The sequence below is a fragment of the Schistocerca americana genome, chromosome 5 (assembly GCF_021461395.2).
Source record: "Schistocerca americana isolate TAMUIC-IGC-003095 chromosome 5, iqSchAmer2.1, whole genome shotgun sequence".
Classification (NCBI taxonomy): Eukaryota; Metazoa; Arthropoda; class Insecta; order Orthoptera; family Acrididae; genus Schistocerca; species Schistocerca americana.
In genome coordinates, this window is record NC_060123.1 from 219707297 (window position 1) to 219727002 (window position 19706).

The 19706-nt window shown below is 36.7% G+C and overlaps 1 protein-coding gene across 1 annotated transcript in view; it reads left to right on the forward strand.

The window, feature by feature from the left end:
• LOC124615872 (venom dipeptidyl peptidase 4-like) overlaps positions 1-19706 on the forward strand; it is a 259563-nt gene that overhangs the window by 171187 nt on the left and 68670 nt on the right. The window contains exons 5-8 of the mRNA XM_047144037.1: positions 6396-6445; positions 13461-13669; positions 16530-16681; positions 16816-16928. Of these exons, the coding sequence (XP_046999993.1) occupies positions 6396-6445; positions 13461-13669; positions 16530-16681; positions 16816-16928 (524 nt within the window). The remainder of the gene's footprint in view (positions 1-6395; positions 6446-13460; positions 13670-16529; positions 16682-16815; positions 16929-19706) is intronic.

Genomic DNA, 19706 nt, shown 5'->3' on the forward strand with positions numbered 1-19706 from the left:
GATGGTTGAAGTGTATGGGACCTGTACCAAATAGGATTGCCAGTGAATGTTGAACGGATGTGAAGGGCAGCACAAATGGCCATAGGCTCATTCTATCCATGGGAGAGTGTAATGAAGATGCTGAAGGAACGGAATTGGCATTCACTTGAAGATAGATTCAAACCATCCTGTGAAAACCTACTTACAAAGTTTCTAGAACCAACTTTATGTGATCAATCTGGGAATTTATTATAACCCCGTATGTGATGTTCTGTTAGGGGATGCAAAGACAAGATTAAACTAATTACAGCAAGCACAGAGCCAGTTAAGCAATCATTCTTCCTGTGCTTTGTATCTGAATGGAATGGGAAAAAGTTCTGATTACAGCTATATTGGGATGTACCCTCTGCAGAGTATAGATGCAAACTGTCCTGTGAAAACCTACTTACAAAGTAGGTGCAGAGGTAGATATCATTGAATGCACCTACAAAATTATGTCATTGTATGACACGTAGTTTAAGAGACAAGATGTCATAATCATTAATTCATTTGCAATCAGATTTTAGAAGCTATTTTATGTGTGGGGGTTTGATCTTTTATAATCAAGGGGGTTGGGTTATTGGTCTTACTTAATATGCAGTAATTTAGAGTCCAGCTCCATAGCTGACCTGTTGCATGCCACACTGTCAAGTGAAGGACCTCACTTCAGTTCTTGGTAATACCATAGATTTATCTTGGTGTGAAGGCTGGAACAAGGTGCACTCAGCTTCATGTGACCAATTGATGAGACACTTAAGTGATAAATATTGGCTCCATTGTCTGGAAAGGAAATAGGAAAATGGCTGGGGGTGGGCGAGAGGGGAGGGGGGGGGGGGGGTTGCATGCTGCTTCACAATGCATCCAAGTCATGCTGTTACTTGGAGAATGACATATCAGGCAGTCAAAATGAAACAATGGAATCTACACATTAGAATATCAACAACATAAGGAAAAGATAGATTGCTACTCACTATAAAGATGACACAATGAGCTGCAGACAGGCACAACAAAAGGGCAGTTACATATTAGCTTTCAGCCAATGCCTCCTCCAGAAAAGGAAACACACACTCATTCATTCACACAAGCAAGCACATCTCATGCACACATGACCAGCATCTCCGGCAGCCTGGATGCCGAAAGCTAATGTGTAACTGTCTTTTCCTTGTGCGTATCTGCAACTCAATGAGCCATCTTTATGGTGAGCAGCAATCTACCTTCTCCTTGTACTGCTGATATAGCAGTTAATCAGTATTGTATGGCTGATTGGACCTGATTAAGAGCAACTTATTGTACAATAATTTGAAAGTTACTTTAATTTAAAGAGGTCATTGTTTATAATAAATTTTAATATTGTAAAAAACTTGAATTATACTACAGAAATGTAAAACCTCCTACATAATATGTAAAAAGGTATGACATTATTAAAAGGAACAAATATATTTTAACTAATATTATGTTTTAATAATGGATGACACAATTGTCACGAGAGATGCCACAACTGTACATATTTTTTAAATGTTTAATGCAACATTCTCAGTTGCAATTAGTAACACCTGGTCACTAGTGTCGATCAAATTTAATGATCATCTTCAGATCTGGTTAATCATGAACTGTAAAAAGTCAAAATTCTTTAAAAAGAATATATTTGCAAGCTACGAGAAGGAAGGGCACTGTAGCACATTTGTGATGAAAGTAACAAGGGTATTATAATGCTGTTCCTTTTTATGGCTTATGACTAAATTATTTTTAAAGATTTTTGACTTTTCACAATTATGACTAAAGTGAAGGAGTGTATGTGAAAGTTCTAATGTTAGGTGGATGGATACTACACTATTAAACAAAGTAAAAATGTGCTTAATGTTATAATCCTGTAAACAGGAGCTTGGGTGTTTAATTCCATCAGGTCATGGATAATGACATTATAGCTGCTTACTATATGTGACTGTATCAGTTTGACTCACAGGCAAAACTGGAAGCTATCCACAGGTCTTTTCTTAAATGACCTTCGTGTGCAATAAGGTGAGAGAGCTCAAGAAATTTGAGAAAAAGGAAAATGTGTCTTTGCTTCATTCTAAGCACATTTATTACCACAAGAAGAAGGTAGGGTAACACTGATAAACTGGTATCGTAGAGTATGCCCTTTAAAAGAACCCAAGACAATCAGCCACATATTCTCCTCTGTAAAATCTTGTTCCATAATGGCAATAAACATGCTCATTTTGTCACCAAAACACAAGCACCTCTTTCAGAGTCCTGAATTGAGCACTTTCTCATCCAGCATAGAGCCCAGATCTGATTCCATTTGGTGTCTTTACCTTTTTAAAAATGAAAGAAACGTTTTGGATCACCACAAATAGCTTTGCCTAGCTCCTAACCATTTCAGAGTTCGCCCCCATAGCTAAGTGGTCAGCATACGTAGCTGCCTTGAGGAGGACCCAGATTTGATTCCCCGTACTGCCATGGATTTTTCCTTGATAGGAGGACTGATAGGGAGTGCAGTCAGTCATGAGATGCTCATTGAGCAACTATTCAACTGTGTAGAAGCAACTCCATGGTCTGGAAAGTCTGCAAAATGGCTGGGAGAGCAGTGTGCTGACAACATGACCCTCCATCCCACACCTGTATGACCCCGTAAGGCAGAGGTTGATAAAGTGGTTAGTAAGACATCTGCAAGACCTTCACAGCATGTCAAGGAGCTTGCCTAAGTATTTCAGAGGAAACATGTCCATACATATCCACAAAAATTGCAAAAGTGGATGTACATATGTATTTATGTTCCACCTCTCCTCCTGAACCACAGGATTGATTTGAATCAAATTTGGTTCACATATCATATTCTGTCAGAAAAGAATGACTGTGGGGGCAAGAACCATCCCCCTTGAGACAAGAATATCCATACTTTACTTATCCACTATTTGAGAATGAGAGGACTTAGAGGCTTGCAACAAACATTACACATAATTCAAACCCTTATGAAACTTTTCTCACTGACAAACCCCACAAAATGATGAAGGGAAAGAATTTCGTCCCTGACCATATTTTCGCTATTCATGCAGTAAAACTGTCACATGAAGCATGACATTTTAACTTGTTACTTCCTTACTACTAACTGTTTTTATGACACTTTTGCAGACAGTATTGACATATATCACTGAAAGTATCAGAAAAATTACATCATAATGCGACACTTAATTCAGGAGGTATGATGTCATGAACACTGAATGCATAAAAGCTACAGAATCAGGCAAGACTTTAAATTTATTACTGTACCAGTACCTAGCAAAATACATCATTTTATGGCACACACTTCAAAAGATGCGATGCCATAAACACTGAGATGTGTGAGAAACTGCCGCATTATGCATGATGTTATAGTTTATTAATTCTTTACTACTAGCTCTATTTGCAACATGTTTCACAGGCAGTATCCACATATGCCACTTGTGATTTTCACCTGCTTTATTTCTTCATTGATAGTCCTCAGTGTCGTCGTACTGCATTGTTAAACTGGATGAAAAATGGGGGACGGAAGTTCAACACTGACTACTGTAAATGATGTAGCTGACAGTTGCACAGTTACTTTTGACAGTTCTTTACTTTCACTGTTCACAACCCCACAATATTACACAGTTATATGGCCAGTTCACTATTGGGTAACTTTTGATAAGCCTCATTAATAGTTTGCAGGCAAACATCAGCATACTGCTTCAATAGCTTAATGTTGAACATCTATGAGCAGTAAATACCTAACCACACAGTTCACCATTTCTCAAATAAATTGAACAGACAGTGTCATTGTTTTAACGCATGGTTTATTTATGTTACACTAATTCCACTGTTCAGTTCACGCATTTCTCTAACTGAGCCGTGGACTGTCTATCTTGGGATCAAAAATCCTCGCAATAACAGGCACTGAAACTATGCAATGTTCGGTGTTTAAGTTACAGAAATTACAATTAAAACATAATTTAATCAATTAACTGAATCCAGTGAAAAATGCCTTCTTTCTGACAGTTTCTTATACCACAAAGCTTAGGCTGAATTATTTGTTTAAATAATGAAATTAACAGATATAGTTATCCGAACAATGTTTTTGACAAATCTGGTAACTATTTCGGAATTAAATAAGGGCTGGCTTTGCTAACATGTTTTGTGAATAAAAAAAATGTAAATGCCGAGTGACTAGTGCCTCCCATCACATATAGTCTCCGACCCAGCCGGGAATTGAAGCCGAGCCCTTAGGATTGACATTCTGTTGTGCTGACCACTCAGCTATCGGGGGCGGACATGTTTTTGAATGGAGCCAAATAAATATTTAAAAAACCCTAGTAGTTCTTTTTTCAAATGTTTATGATTAGTACACAATTTATATTTGTTTATAAGTCAACAACAGAATCTAAGTCACGAAAAAATTGCTGATTTCATCCTATAATAAAAGATATTAACTGAGAATGGTCAAAATAAATTAGGAAATTAACAACATACACAAAACTAAGCACAAAATTAGATCTGGTGGTATGTTCCTTAAGACTGTGGACGAGCCTTTCTCTTTTATGGAAATGCAGATTATACTCATGTATGTTAATGGTAATTAGGCAAAAATGAAAATAAAATGAATTTATGGAGGCAGAGAGCAAAACAAGAGAGGAAGTAAAAAGATCCCAGCTTGCTTCACCACACACTGAGTGTACTTAGAAAAGTATACCATTCTATGACACATAGTTCAGGAGATATGAAATCATAAACACTGACATGCCTGAGAAACTGTGGCATCATTCATAACATTCTAGTTTATTACTTCTTTTCTACTAACTCCTTTCACAACACATTTCACAGAACATTAGGCAAATATACCAGTGAATGTACCTGCAAAAGTATATCATTGTACAGTGCATAGCTCCAGAGACACAATGCCATGAACATTAAGCTGCATGAAAATGAAACTGCAGTGCGAAATTCACTAAACATACAGGTGAAATATGTGTACAAATAAGCATGAAATATGTTACGTATGTGTGGAACATGTTTGCAAAGCTGCTGGTAGAAAGCTCATCCTGTACCACCGAAACGATTTCTGTCGTATTTGATGGTACACATATTAGTTACAATCTGGAAAGAAATACTGTATGGTTGAGAACAATCAGGCTTCTATTCAGATGAGTGTGATGACATGGAAAGAGAAGGGAGTATGAGGAGATGGAGAAACAGAGGGGAAGGAGGAGATAGGCATAAATAGAAGGAGGAGGATATGGACAGAGAGAGGGAGATGAAGAGACAGGCAGAGGGATGGGAGAAGATGAGATGACCAGACAGAGATGGAAAAGGTAAATGGCAGAGAAGGGGATGAGTAAAAGACAGACAGAGAGAGGGGGAAGCAGCAGGTGGATAGAGGGGGAGGAGCAGATTGACAGAGAAAGGGGGCAGGAAGGATGGATATGGATGGAGAGAGGGGCAGGAGGGGATTTACAGAGACTGAGTGATGGAGGAGGTGGACAGAGAGAGGGGGATAAATAAATAAGCAGGCAATGCCCAGTTTCTCAACTAGCTATAAAAATATATGTATGTAGGTATGTGCCACATCTCCTGTTCAACCACTGGACTAATTTCAACCAAACATAGTACACATATAACTTATTACCTAGAAAGAATCTCTGTGGAGGTAAGAAACACCTACCTACCAATGGGGTGGAGGTGGGTGTGAGAAAGAAATATAGCTCACAGTGCACAAATTCCCAAACTTTACTCGGCCAGTATTTAAGAATGAGACCACTTAGTGAATTGCAAAAACTTTACACACAATTTCAAACCTTTATGAAATTTTTTAAGGGGGGGGGGGGGAGGGGGGGGGGGGCAGAGGGGTGCTACTTCGTAATATTATCCTATTCACAAGTACAGAAGTGAGGTTGATTCTCTGGGTAATTGGAGACATATCAGTACCGGCTGGATAAAACGCACCATGATGAATGGATTAATGTGCATTACTTCTTCAAAACTTTTGGAGCGACCCCTTACAGTTTCCTCTTCTTTATTCACTCCTTCCATCCTTATTTCCATAGGCTTCTATTGAACTAACCTCTCTTTTTCCATATGTACCTCGTTTTCCGTCAATAGATCACCTCAGAGTAGTCATGTTGCACCCTTACCTCTATTACACTTTTTCATTTCATTCACTGACATTTTCTTGTTCATAATTATCCTTGCAGACTTTCCAGTAAAAGAAACACTTAACCACAAAGACAACTTAGCTGAGGGTGCAAGGCTGATCACACATCCTTTTATATTGAAATGAAGCTGCTATTTTTATTCACAGTTTATGCTTTGTGCTGTCATTGACATTGCTTGATTTTAATTGTTTATTGCTCTCTTTTTCACCACAGCTTCCAAGATCATATGTGGGACAATATGAAATTTTTGACATAGATCGCCAGTAAGTATATTTTAAGTATCTTTCTCCTCATAGTAGTTGTGTACGTTGATATTAATCTTAGAAGGGTGGATATTGATAGATATAAATAGTTTCTTAAAACCAGTGAACAATATACATTTTTTTAGTTTGACCTACAGCAGTACAACACATTTTAGTGTTGTCATCACTTGCTTTGAATTTGTGACACACTTCAAACAATAGTTTTGTGAATTTTTTAATGTCGTGTATCTTGTAGTTCATAAATTAACTTTATTTTAAAGGACCAAATGCAGTAAATAATTTCCTCTATTTTAGAAGTTATTATTTTAAATTCAGTATATTGGGTCTGTTTCCACACGAATGACCCTACTGTATATCTTATCTACAATTCAAAAATCTTCTTCCTTTCTGTATGACAAATAGTTTGTGAATCAACAATTCAACATCTGTTTGAGCAATGTATAGTTGAGTGCTAGTGCTGGCATAAACAAAAATGCTTTTGAAAATCTTGGTTGGCATTGAAGTGTAATCTAGAGCTAAACTTCTTGAGCAAGTAAAACTGTGCAGTGTACTGGCATTCGAATGAAAAGCTTTGTGTTTTGTGTGTGTTGGTAGACACTTACTCATAAACAACCAAACAGAGATGCATTATATTTACATGTACAAAAAAGACAGTGTGAATGGTGACTAGTTCGTTTGGCCTCTGGGAGTGTTTCTTATAAATACTGGGAAACCTGGACTGGTCAACACCTGAACATAGGCACCAGCTATCCTATCCACTCACAAAGTTTCAAGAACCAGTGTTAAGTGAGGAATGTAGGTGGGAATTAGTGAAGTTTGGTGGCAGGAGGAACAAGACTTCTGGTCAGGCAAATAAAGGGTTATAAATACAAAAGCAAACAGAGGTAATCCAGGAGTAGGTTTAGTAATGAATAAAAAATAGAAGTGTGGGTAAGCTACTACGAACAGCTTAGTGAATACATTATTGTAGCCAAGATAGACACAAAGCCCATGCCTACCATAGTAGTACAAGTTTATATGGCAACTAGCTCTGCAGACAACAAAGAGATTGAAGAAATTCATGATAAGATAAAAGAAATTATTCAGATAGTGAAGGGAGATGAAAATTTAATAGTCAGGTGGACTGGAAGTCAATCGTAGGAAAAAGAAGAGAAGGAAACGTTGTAGCTGAATGTGGAATGGAGGCAAGGAATGAAAGAAGAAGCTGCCTGGTAGAATTTTGCACAGAGTATAACTTAATCATAGCTAACACTTGGTTTAAGCATCATGAAAGGAGTTTGTATATGTGGCAGAAGTGTGGAGACACTGAAAGGTTTCAGACATATTATACAATGGTAAGACTAAGATTTAGGAACCAGGTTTTAAATTGTAAGACGTTTCCAGGGGCAGATGTGGACTCTGACCACAATCTATTGGTTATGAACTGTAGATTAAAACTGAAGAAACTGTGAAAAGGTGGGAATTTAAGGAGGTGGGATCTGGATAAACTGATAGAACCAGAGGTTGTAGAGAGTTTCAGAGAGGGCATTATGGAATGATTGACAAGAAATACAGTAGAAGAAGAATTAGTAGCTTCGAGAGATGGAATAATAAAGGCAGCAGAGGATCAAGTAGGTAAAAATATGAGGGCTAGTAGTAATCCTTGGGTAACAGAAGAGATATTGAACTTAACTGATGAAAGGAAAAAATATAAAAATGAAGTGAATAAAGTAGGCAAAAAGGAATATAAATGTTTCAGAAATGATATCAACAGGAAGTGTAACATGGTTCTAAGCAAAAAAAGGAAAGCAGAAAGATGGAAGGAGTATATAGAGGATCTACACAAGGGCAATGTACTTGAGGGCGATATTATGGAAATGGGAGAGGATGTAGATGAAGATGAAATGGGAGATATGATACTGTGTGATGAATTTGACAGAGCACCGAAAGACCTAATTTGAAATAAGTCCCTGGTAGTAGACAACATTCCATTAGAACTACTGATAGACTTGGGAGAGCCAGTCCTAACAAAACTCTACCACCTGGTGAACAAGATGTATGAGACAGGCAAAATACCCTCATACTTCAAGAAGAATATAATAATTCCAATCCCAAAGAAAGATGTTGACAGTGTGAAAATTACTGAACTCTCAGTTTAATAAGTCATGGTTGCAAAATACCAACACGAATTCTTTACAAACAAAAGGTAAAACTGGTAGAAGCTGACCTCGGGGAAGGTTGATTTGGATTCTGTGGAAATGTTGGAACATGCAAAGCAATACTGACTCTACGATTTATCTTAAAAGATAGGATAAAGAAAGGAAACCTACATTTCTAGAATTTGTAGACTTAGTAAAAGCTTTTGACAATGTCAACTGGAATACTCTCTTTCAAATTCTGAAGGTGGAAGGTATAAAATACAGGGAGCAAAAGGCTATTTACAATTTGTACAGAAACCAGATGGCAGTTATAAGAGTCGAGGAGCATGAAAGGGAAGCAGTGGTTGAGAATAGAGTGAGACAGGGTTGTAACCTATCCCTGATCTTATTCAATCTGTGTACTGAGTAAGCAGTAAAGGAAACAAAAGAAAATTTTGGAGTAGGAATTAAAATATGGACAGTGTCTTGAAAGGAGAATATAAGATGAACATCAGCAGGATAATGTAATATAGTTGAATTAAATCAGATGATGCTGAGGGAATTAGATGAGGAAATGAGACGCTGAAAGTAGTAGATGAGTTTTGCTATTTGAGGAGCAAAATAACTGATGATGGTTGAAGTAGAGAGGATATAAAATGTAGACTGGCAATGGCAAGGAAAGTGTTTCTGAAGAAAAGAAATTTGTTAACATCGAGTATAGATTTAAGTATCAGAAAGTCATTTCTGAAAGTATTTTTATGGAGTGTAGCCATGTATGGAAGTGAAACATGGACGATAACTAGTTTATACAAGAAGAGGACTGAAGTTTTGGAAATGTGGTGTTACAGAAGAATGCTGAAGATTAAATGGGTAGATCATGTAACTAATAAGGAGGTACTGAATATAATCAGGGAGAAGAGGAATTTGTGGCACAACTTGACCAGAAGAAGGGATCAGTTGGTATGACATGTTCTAAGGCTTCAAGGGATCACCAGTTTAGTAGTGGAGGGCAGTGTTAAGGGTAAAAACCATAGAGGAAGACCAAGAGATGAATACACTAAGCAGATTCAGAAGGATGTAGATTGCAGCAGTTACTTGGAAATGCAGGAGCTTGTGCAGGATAGAGTAGCATGGAGGGCTGCATCAAACCAGTCTCTGGACTGAAGACCACAACAACAACATAGGACTATACTGTAGCCTCCTATATATTAAAAGGTCGGAACACTGGACTCAAATTCGGGAGGACGACGGTTCAATCCCGCGTCCGGCCATCCTGATTTAGGTTTTCCGTGATTTCCCTAAATCACTCCAGGCAAATGCTGGGATGGTTCCTCTGAAAGGGCACGGCCGACTTCCTTCCCCATCCTTCCCTAATCCGATGAGACCGATGACCACGCTGTCTGGTCTCCTTCCCCAAAAACAACCAACTAACAAAAGGTCGGACTAATTACCTCATGTACAGAGCCATAGGAGCAGTCATTCTTCCTGAACTCCATATGCAAAGTAGAAGAAACCCTTATACATAATACAATGGGAAGTATCCTCTTCCAGGCACATCAAAGTGGTTTGCAGATGTAAATGTAGAGGCTTTTCATGCTGAAAAGCGTATCAGTGACCATGAGGAAACTGTAGCAACAATGGTTACCCAACTGCAGAAGGCAAGTAAAACAAGTGGAAAGATTTTATATGTTCCATTAACTAGCCAAAAAGGTGTTAGTGTCATACCTCAGCAAGGACCTTCAAACATTCAGCTGTGGGCAGTAGCCTGTAGAGGATCTGTGGCTCTAATTTAGAAAATAGTTGACCAACTACTGAATAAATATGTATACCAACAGCAGCAGGAAATGGTGGAATGGGAGTAGGCTTTGTCATGAGTAGGAAGGGAAGACAGAGAGCGAGTTACTATGAACAGTCTGTGGTAGGATAATTCTCATCAGGACTGACCTCAAACTGACACCAACAACATGCTGACACCATAAGCAGAAGACAGAGAGGGAAAGTATATGAGGACAATGAATGGGTAATACAGGATGTAAAGGGAAATGGAAGTCTAATAATTATGGGGGAGTGGAACAAAAGAGTAGAGGAGGAAATCAGTAGTAGGGGAGAGAACAGAAGAAAGAGCTACTGGAAAATGTGGATTCAGTAGTAATAATCAGAGAAAAAAAAGACTGATAGAGTTCTGCAATAAATTTCAGTCAGTAATGGTTAATAGACACACACACACACACACACACACACACACACAGAGAGAGAGAGAGAGAGAGAGATAGAGCTGTGGTTTGTAGTAATTGAAAGTCAAATTAACTTAAACTTTTCCAGCTTTTATGAGCTTGGTTCAATCTCTAGCTGTCATAGGTCTTTCTTGGTTTTGTCCAATCGTTGCTTCCTGGGTCATCTAAGCAGACATGTTCCTTGGCATCTTCTTGCCTTCATTTTCTATACCATGTTTGACTAACACATCAGTTCATAAAGTTCCTGGATCTTCCTTCTTTTCCAGCCATGTGCATCTTGCACTGGGCCAAAGACAGTACGCAAAGATTTTGTTCCAATATTAACTGTTTTTTATTGCCCAGCTTTCTGGTACTTGAGTCACTGTTCAATATAATGTCCCTGGAAATGACATTGCATTATATGCCTTGAGTTCTGTTTTGATGGAGAATGTGTGTGATGCCATTATATGTATCATGCTGAAGTGTGTTCTGGATGTATTAATATTTTATTTATTAATTTGTCTAAATAAAATGCAACACATCTTTTTTTTCTCAAAGCAGGATGGTTTTATTCATGGTTTGAAACACCATATTGTTCCCCAATTCTTTGGCAATACAATGCTACATTTCAGTGTAATCTCTGCTCAGTCCTAACATATTACACAATCTTAATGTGAGAGCCTGTATGCCATCATGAGACCACTCTATTGGTATGTGTCTGAGCCACGGTATTGTTGCATTAATAACTTTCTTATTATTGCTGCAGTGTCTCCCATGGAGTCCATCCTTCAGTGAACCAAGGCGGTGGAAGTCAGAAGGTGAGATCTGGCCTGTAGGGCAGATGAGGAAGAACAGTCCACTGCAGTTTTGTGATCTGCTCTTGAGTGTGCAGACTTTTATGTGACCTATCATTATCACAGAGAAGGAGCAGCATGTTCTCATTATTGTGGCAACTAACAAGCTGTAATCATTTCTTCAGCTTCCTAAGAGTCCCACAATAAACTTTGGAGTTGATCATTCTTCCATGAAGCAGGACGCTGAACACAGTAGCCCCTTCAGAGAAGACTGTTGCCATGCCACTACCAGCTGAGGGTACTGTTTTGAATTTGTTCTTTGAAGGAGATGATGTGTGGTGTCATACCTTGGATTGCCCTTTTGTTTCAGATTCACAGTGGTGGATACATGTTTCATTGCCTCTGACAATGTTTGACAAGAAATCATCATGATCAGCCTCATTACAAGCAATCAATTTGGCACAGATATTCCTTCTTTCTTCTTTGTATTCTTTAGTTAGGCTTCAAGGAGCCTACTGCATACCAACCTATGAGCATGCCAACTGATGAACAAGTGTGTCAACACTACCAACAGGCATGCCAAGTTGAGCACTGAGTTGTGTAATTATTCATTTATCACATTGAACAACACCGCAGGCATCACAGCTGTGTGCAGCCCGCCTGCACATGTGAGATCAGTCAGGTTCTCTTCTCCTCATTTTACTGGTGACAGACATTTCATCCAGCAACTTACCATGTTTTTATCCACTGCCCAGTGTCTGTAGACATTCTGTAGTTGCCTGTGTATATTTGTGATGGTCTGGTTTTCTGCCAAAAGAAATTCAATAATTACTCCTTGTTTGAACACACCTCAGTTGCAGGTACCCTCTGAAGACTTTTTATAGTACTGCTGTCTACAGGGATTTACCAGAAATAATATGAGATGTTGTAGGAATATTTAAGGACATTGCCAACAAAATTAAAATTCTTTTAACCAAAATTGGCTGAGAAAATATGTATTGCATTATTTATTGAACACCCTATGTAAAAAGTTGCAAAGATGATCTTTGTTGCTGTTTTATCAATTTGTTTCACTTGCTATGAATGATAATTTTAAGAAAATACAAATAAACATGCTTTTACATCTACATATCACTGTGTACCTAACCTAACAAATAATGAAACTGTAGTTAAGCATTCAAAAATAGTTGGAGCAATGGACAAATTCCTTGAAAAAGTTATCAACACATTTTTTTGCACGTAGTGTTCTGTTTCTTGCTGAACTGTGCCAGTCTCCATCACTGAGTACCTGACACATTTGATGTCATCATGAAACTTATTTCAGTAATTGCCTGCCAGCTAATGCCCCTCTCACTGACAGATTAACAGATCTAGGACATATTCTTACTTGTCCTCAGTCAGAATTTTCCAGATGTATACAATCCCGCCAGATTCAGTTTACTGTATATACTGAGAAATGTTACTGTTAAGCTGTTAAACCCTGGTGATGGTATTGCAATTCTCTAAATTTTCCACACCAGAGAGTGCATAAGGAGAGACATGAAATTCAAGATCTTATCATATGTATACAAACATTTTCCATGCAATTGTATGTTACTCATCCTGAGATCATTACAACAGTTAATTTAAGGAATATGCTAAATCTGCTGTTTTTTCCTCAATTCATCACATGCTATTGAAGTAGGTAGAGTAAATGATAGTGATGGTGTGACAATCTGTACTTTCTTCTAAGTAATTAGTGGCCCTCACATAGTATGGATGCAACTTTAGTGCATTTGTTTCATTATATTAGGACAGACAGTTGGTCAGTTAACAATATTATTTATAGTTGTGTGTGCAAAGAGGAATGTAACTTTTAGTCCTAAAACTGAGAGTAACTAATTTTTTCCAGGGAAAGCTATCCACTACTGAGTATGGAGAAGAATGAAGATAGGCATTTGCTAAATCTAGTTGTTTGGGCACCAGTAGGAAATGGGCTTGCATATGTTTATCATAATAATATATATTATAGACAAACTGTGGATTCACAAGATTACAAGCTTACTCAAACTGGTATTCCACATGTTGTGTACAATGGTGTACCAGATTCAAATTACTTGGGTAAGAAATAAAGTAATTATTGTTTTTATTTTTATTTTTTCATTTCTTTGTTGTTTTCTGTTGATCAAAGCTTGAAAGAGAACTATGAACAATATGGATTGTACCTGAAGTGACAATTGAAAGTTTGTGCGAGGATCAAGACTTAAACCTAGATTCACTTATCACATCAGACATATATCAGCACAGTTACTCTGATAATTAACTATTCTCACCTTAATCAGTGCTCTCATGTTTATATATATATCATCAGCCATGTATTACTCACTACTAGATTTTGGCCTTTCCCCAGATGTATCCACACGTTATGATCTTCATCTTTTTCCATCCTAGTTTTTCTGCTTGTTTCTTTATATCATCAGTTCATCTTGCATTAGGGTGTCCTTTATGTCTTTTCTTATCATGATGCATCTAACACACAATCTTCTTAGTTCATCTTCCATTGTTTTGTGTTGTTATATGGCATGTTCATCTCCATTCCAGTTTTTTAAAAAGTCACTATCATCGCTGAACCCCATCTCTACTCTTATACTTTTTGTCTTCCTGTTCCTTCTTCTTAAGCCTAACATACATTTTTCCTTTATCTATTTGGCAGTCTCCAGCTTTTGAGCTGGTTTTTTAAGTCCATATTTCACTTCCATAAGTTAGTACTAACAGTATTCTTTGGTTACAGTTTTTACGAATTTACTTCTGGGGACAGCATCCACTTTGTGAGATGAGCTTCTAAGACATTTTTATCCTCCTGTTTATTTCTTTAAGGTCCCAGCTACTTGTTGTTCTCAGTTTTCCTAACAATACAAGTTTATCAATTATGTCTCTAATTTCATTAATCTTTACTATGCTATCAACACACAGATTTTGCATTATTTTGGTATTACTCTATTTATTCTTCTTGCTTACTATCATATTTGCTATGTTATTCTTCCATCCTTTGCTGAAGTTCTTCTGGATCCAAAGCAGATAAAATAATGTGCTCTTCAAATCAAAGCTTGTTATGTAAAATTCATTTACATGGAGTCCTTCTTCATCCCAGCTGAGTGATTTGTAAACCTCTGTACTGACTGCAGAGAATATGCTTGATGAAATGAAGAAAACTTTCTCAGTTCTGAAATGTTTCATTCTCTTAATATAGTCAAGTGACAGAACTTGTGGTATATATCACTCAAGGAATTCTTTTCAGTAGATTCTATTTCTTGATCTCAAGTGCTACCAGCACAGATTTAATGTGAATGAGTCGAATATGTTCTCATAGCCCATAAATGCCATACAAGTGCTAACTGATATTTGTTGCTTTTTTCTATAACATTACTTAGAATCTGTTAATAGGTCATTGTGCTACAGCCACTTCTAAAGCCAGCTTGTTCTTTCCCTTGGTTGAAGATTGGAGCATCAAAGCCCACTGTGTAGTTAAAAGTGTGGTCAACTGACAAATGTAAGTCCCTCTAACCTCAGTGTTCTGTAACATTGTTTGATGAAGTTTCTGGACGTGACTGCCTATACTCAATTTGTTCCTCAAATGAACCTCCATTTTTCAAATTTGGTGTTATCAATTTGTTACACTTTGTACATAATTCCTTTAATGACAGGGCAATACTTCCAACAAATTACAGAGATGACACTGAGTTCTGTTTCATCAGCAAGTTTTAATTTTCATGGAAGTTCATTTTAGGAAAAATACTGCTGGATAGATTCATATCACCTGTTGCTTGGCATAAGATATGTTGGCAATGAAAATGATTGTGTAATTTGCCAGTTTGTTGCAAAGGCTATCACAGGTAGGCTTATAATTTATTTATGTTACAGAGGCTGAAAAGAACATGTGGGCAAACTATGACTGCTTTCATTGGTGCACATCTCTCTGTTTAAAACATCTCACTTCTTTTAATGGACATTGATAATCACATTATTAATAAAGTAAATATATTTTGTATTAGAGTTCAGGGTGTAAATTTGTGGCTATTTATGACCTTCATAGATCACTGTGAACTTAATGTTACATGTTTACTGGAGAAACCTTATATAGTATTCAGTTTCAATTTAGTTTTTTTGTTCAAAAGATAATGTGCCATGTAAAACCAACTGACAGATTTCAGTCATCAGATAAACAAGGGATGTGGGGGTGTTTCATACTATTATTTAATTACTGAGGGAAATTACAGCAGAGAAGATACATCAATCACAAAATAAAAAAAAGTACTCTTCTCAATAGCAAATGTATATCTTCGAGTGCCATCAATTGCATTCTGAAACCATTTTTTATATTCTTCACATTTAAATTAAAAAGAAAGGTGTAGCTTAAAGGTTTAACAACAACTGAATAATTTGTGAATGGAATGATATATAAAATAAAGGAAAGGCAACTGTTCACATACAGCTGATTGATGTGCGCCACATAGAAACATGCAACAGAAAATAGAATTTACACTAGCTTTTGAGATATTGCTCTGTCTCTAGCAAAAGCACTCACATTCACACAAACAGACATACAAAATCACATCCCTGAGTCACAGATGTGTGCATTTGTGTGTCTGATGGTTGTGTGTGTAAATGTGTGAATTTTTGCTAGAGAAAAACCAAGAGCTCAAACACTAGTGTTGCTGCTGTTTTGTGTTGTGTGTGTCAGTGTACCACACATCAGTCAGCTATAGATGAGTGGTGCCTTTCCTTTATTTTATAGCTTATAATTTTGATTTTTTTGTTTTACCATAGTTTGAAGTAAAAGCTATATTTTTTGGCTTTGTGTGCTATTTTGGAACTGGGATTTTTAGTCTGTTTCCATGTGGGTGACAGGTGTGTGTTATTTATAGTAGCATTGGTGAGTATATGCAGCAAATTAAAGATCAGCTTTCTTGGAATTTCTCAGCAATTTGGTACCCTAAGGATGAAGCTATGTGGTTCTCACCAAATGGAAAAACCCTGGCATATGCAAGTTTCAATGATACATTAGTTCATACCATGCCAGTAATCCAGTATGGAAGCTTATACCCTGAAGTGATTAACATTCATTATCCAAAGGTATGAATTATAATTGTTTTGGTATACTACAAAATATTTAACTTCTTCTGGACAATCACCCTTTTTTGATAAATCTTTCTAAATGTTGCAAGTGCATTAACTACTTCTTGTTGCATGACTGTTTGCCACAAAAGCCTGGAACACCAATACCTGAAGTTTCTGTACAACTGATTGATCTGGATTTGGCAATGAAAGATGTTTTGGACAACTCAAAACTTATTTTACCCCCACAGGATTTCGAAAACAGGTAAAATGTTCAGTGTTGATCATGGTCATGATAATGATAATAATACTGTTTTGTTGTTGCTGTGGCCTCAGTCTGAAGGCGGGTTTGATTCAGCTAGTCAAACTAGGCAATAATGTGCAAGTGTCTTCATCTTTGCATAATTAATGAAACCTACATCCATTCAACCCTGCTTAATGTAGTAAAACTTTCTTGGCTTTTTACAAATTTTATACATTTTACCAACTTGATGATTCCTTGATGCCTCAGGATGTATCCTATCAGCTGATCCTTTCTTTTAGTCAAGTTGTGCCGTAAATTTTTCTTTTTCCCAAATACTGTTCAGAACCTCCTTATCAGTTATCCAGACGACCATCCTAATATTCAGCATCTTCCTGTAGCATCACATTTCAAAGGTTTCTGTTCTCATCTTGTATGAATTGCTTGTTATTTGATTTTTCACTTCTGTGCAAGGCTACTATTATCTTAAATAATAATGGTGGAGTTGCAATAAAAATTGATATCTAACATTCTTACAAATGGAATAACAGGTAGTGAGTGCAGCACATAGACTGAATTCACTGATGTGTTTAGTTAGTTAATGTTCCATGGATCATTTTGCATGCTAAATTGCAATGGTGTGGAATGCGTCATTTTACATTCACATCAAAAATTAATTTATAAACATAGCTACAAGATGAATATTTGTAATTTCTTATTTTGTTTATTTTTTTTTTTTTTTTTTTTTAATACACAGATGTGAGGTAGTAGTTCCTACCCACCATCTTTTACACATTTACACATTACAATAATAGAAATTCTTCTACAGAATAGGAGTCGCCAAGGAGAAACATTTCAGTTTGTTTTCATGTTTTACTTTGATGTCTGTCAGACATTTTATATCACTAGATAAGTGATCAAAAATTTTTGTTGCACTATTTTTCACCCCCTTTTTGTGCCAAAGACAGCCTTAAAGTGGAGTAATGAATGTCATTTTTCCTTCTGGTTTTGTAATTATGTACATTAGTGTTCCTTTTGAACTGTAGTGGATTATCTGCAACAAACACTTCATGAGGCAATAAATAAAGTGTCAAGCAGTAGTAAGAATGCTGCACTCCATAAATAGATATCTAAATAATGATTGTTGGTGAGTGATATGTATTATTCTTACAGCACATTTTTGAACATGAAGACTCTTTCTTAAAGATGAGTTACCCCAGTACATTATTCCATATGACACTATCAAATGCTAATATGTGAAACATGTTAGCTCAGTGATTTGTCTCTTCCTAAGATTTGCAATGACCCTAGGTGCTAATGTGGTTGAACTCAGTTGTTTTAGCAATTCCAAAATGTGCTTTTTCCAATTAAAATTCTGGTCAACAGTGAATTACTAAGTGCAAATTTCTGCATTCTTTCCTCACCAGGTGTTATTCTTATTACTGGTGTAGTACCATTACATGTGCAAAACTGAATATGTTGTGTCTTTTTAAAATATAGGATGAGACCATTCATAGAAATCAGTCAATGATACTTTTGAGAACATTGTTTGCCATTTCTTCTGTTTCTGTATATATGCTTGGATTGATTACAGTACTTGTGTCATCTGCAAAAAGAACTAATTCTGCTTGGCGTATATTAGCCAGACGATTGTTTACATTAATGAGGCACAGTATTGGACCAAATATTGAGCCTTGGGGAACACTGTAAGTGATTTCTCCCAAGTCAGAATTGCATCCCCAAACTGTATTGGTTGAAATACTAAGTACAACTTTCTGCATTCTTTTGGCTAGATATGACGTTATCCATACATTGTCTATGCCACCAATCCCATAAAACTTCAATTTATCTAGGAGAATGCTGTGATTCACACAGACAGATGCCTTAGATAGGTCGCAGAAAATACCAACTAGTGCTATTTTATTATTTAATGCTTGTAGAATTTGGTGAGTAAATATGTAATTGGTGGTCTCAGTAGAGCAACTCTTCTGAAACCCAAACTGTGATTTGCTGAGGATGTTATTGTTGCTAAGTTGAGATACTATTTTAGAATATATCATTTCTCAAAGAGATTGGAAAATGATGTTAGCAGTGAAACAGGTCAATAGTTACTGCCATCTCTCCTAAAGAGAGGTTTAACAATGGCGTATTTCGGTCTCTCTGAAAAAAAAAAGCCTTGAGTTAGTTATGCATTACATATTTCAGGTAAGACCAGTGTTATTTTATGGAACTAATAACAAATATTTAGTACTTTATTAGAAACACCAGCAAAACCAGATGAGCTTTTATTTTTGATAGAATGTATAATTTTCTTAATTTCGCCTGAAGGAAAGTTGGTGACACTTCTGTAAGAGTTACTTTTTCAGTATACTACTGAGATTTTTCTGTTGAACTGTTTCTCCATATCCTTTCTACTATATTTAAGAAATGATCATTAAATATGTTTGCTACCTGTGACTCTTCCTTTATAGACATTCCATTCAGATTGATAGTGATGTTATCTTGCTCTGTGACTGGTTGTCCTCTCTCTCATTTCACTACATTCCATATAGCCTTAAGATCATTGTCAGACTTGCTGATACCTGACATTATGTGCATGTTCCTTGATTTTTTGATAACCTTTCTTGGTAATTTTGAGTTGTTTTTGTAGTGTGCAACTACTGCAGGATCTCCACTTGTTCTTGCCAATAGATACGTTTCCCTTTTCCTTTTGCAAGGTACTTTAATCCCTCCAGTGACCCATGGCTTTTTACATGGCTGTTTAATGTCTTTTCTGACTAGCTTACGTGAAAAGCTATTTTC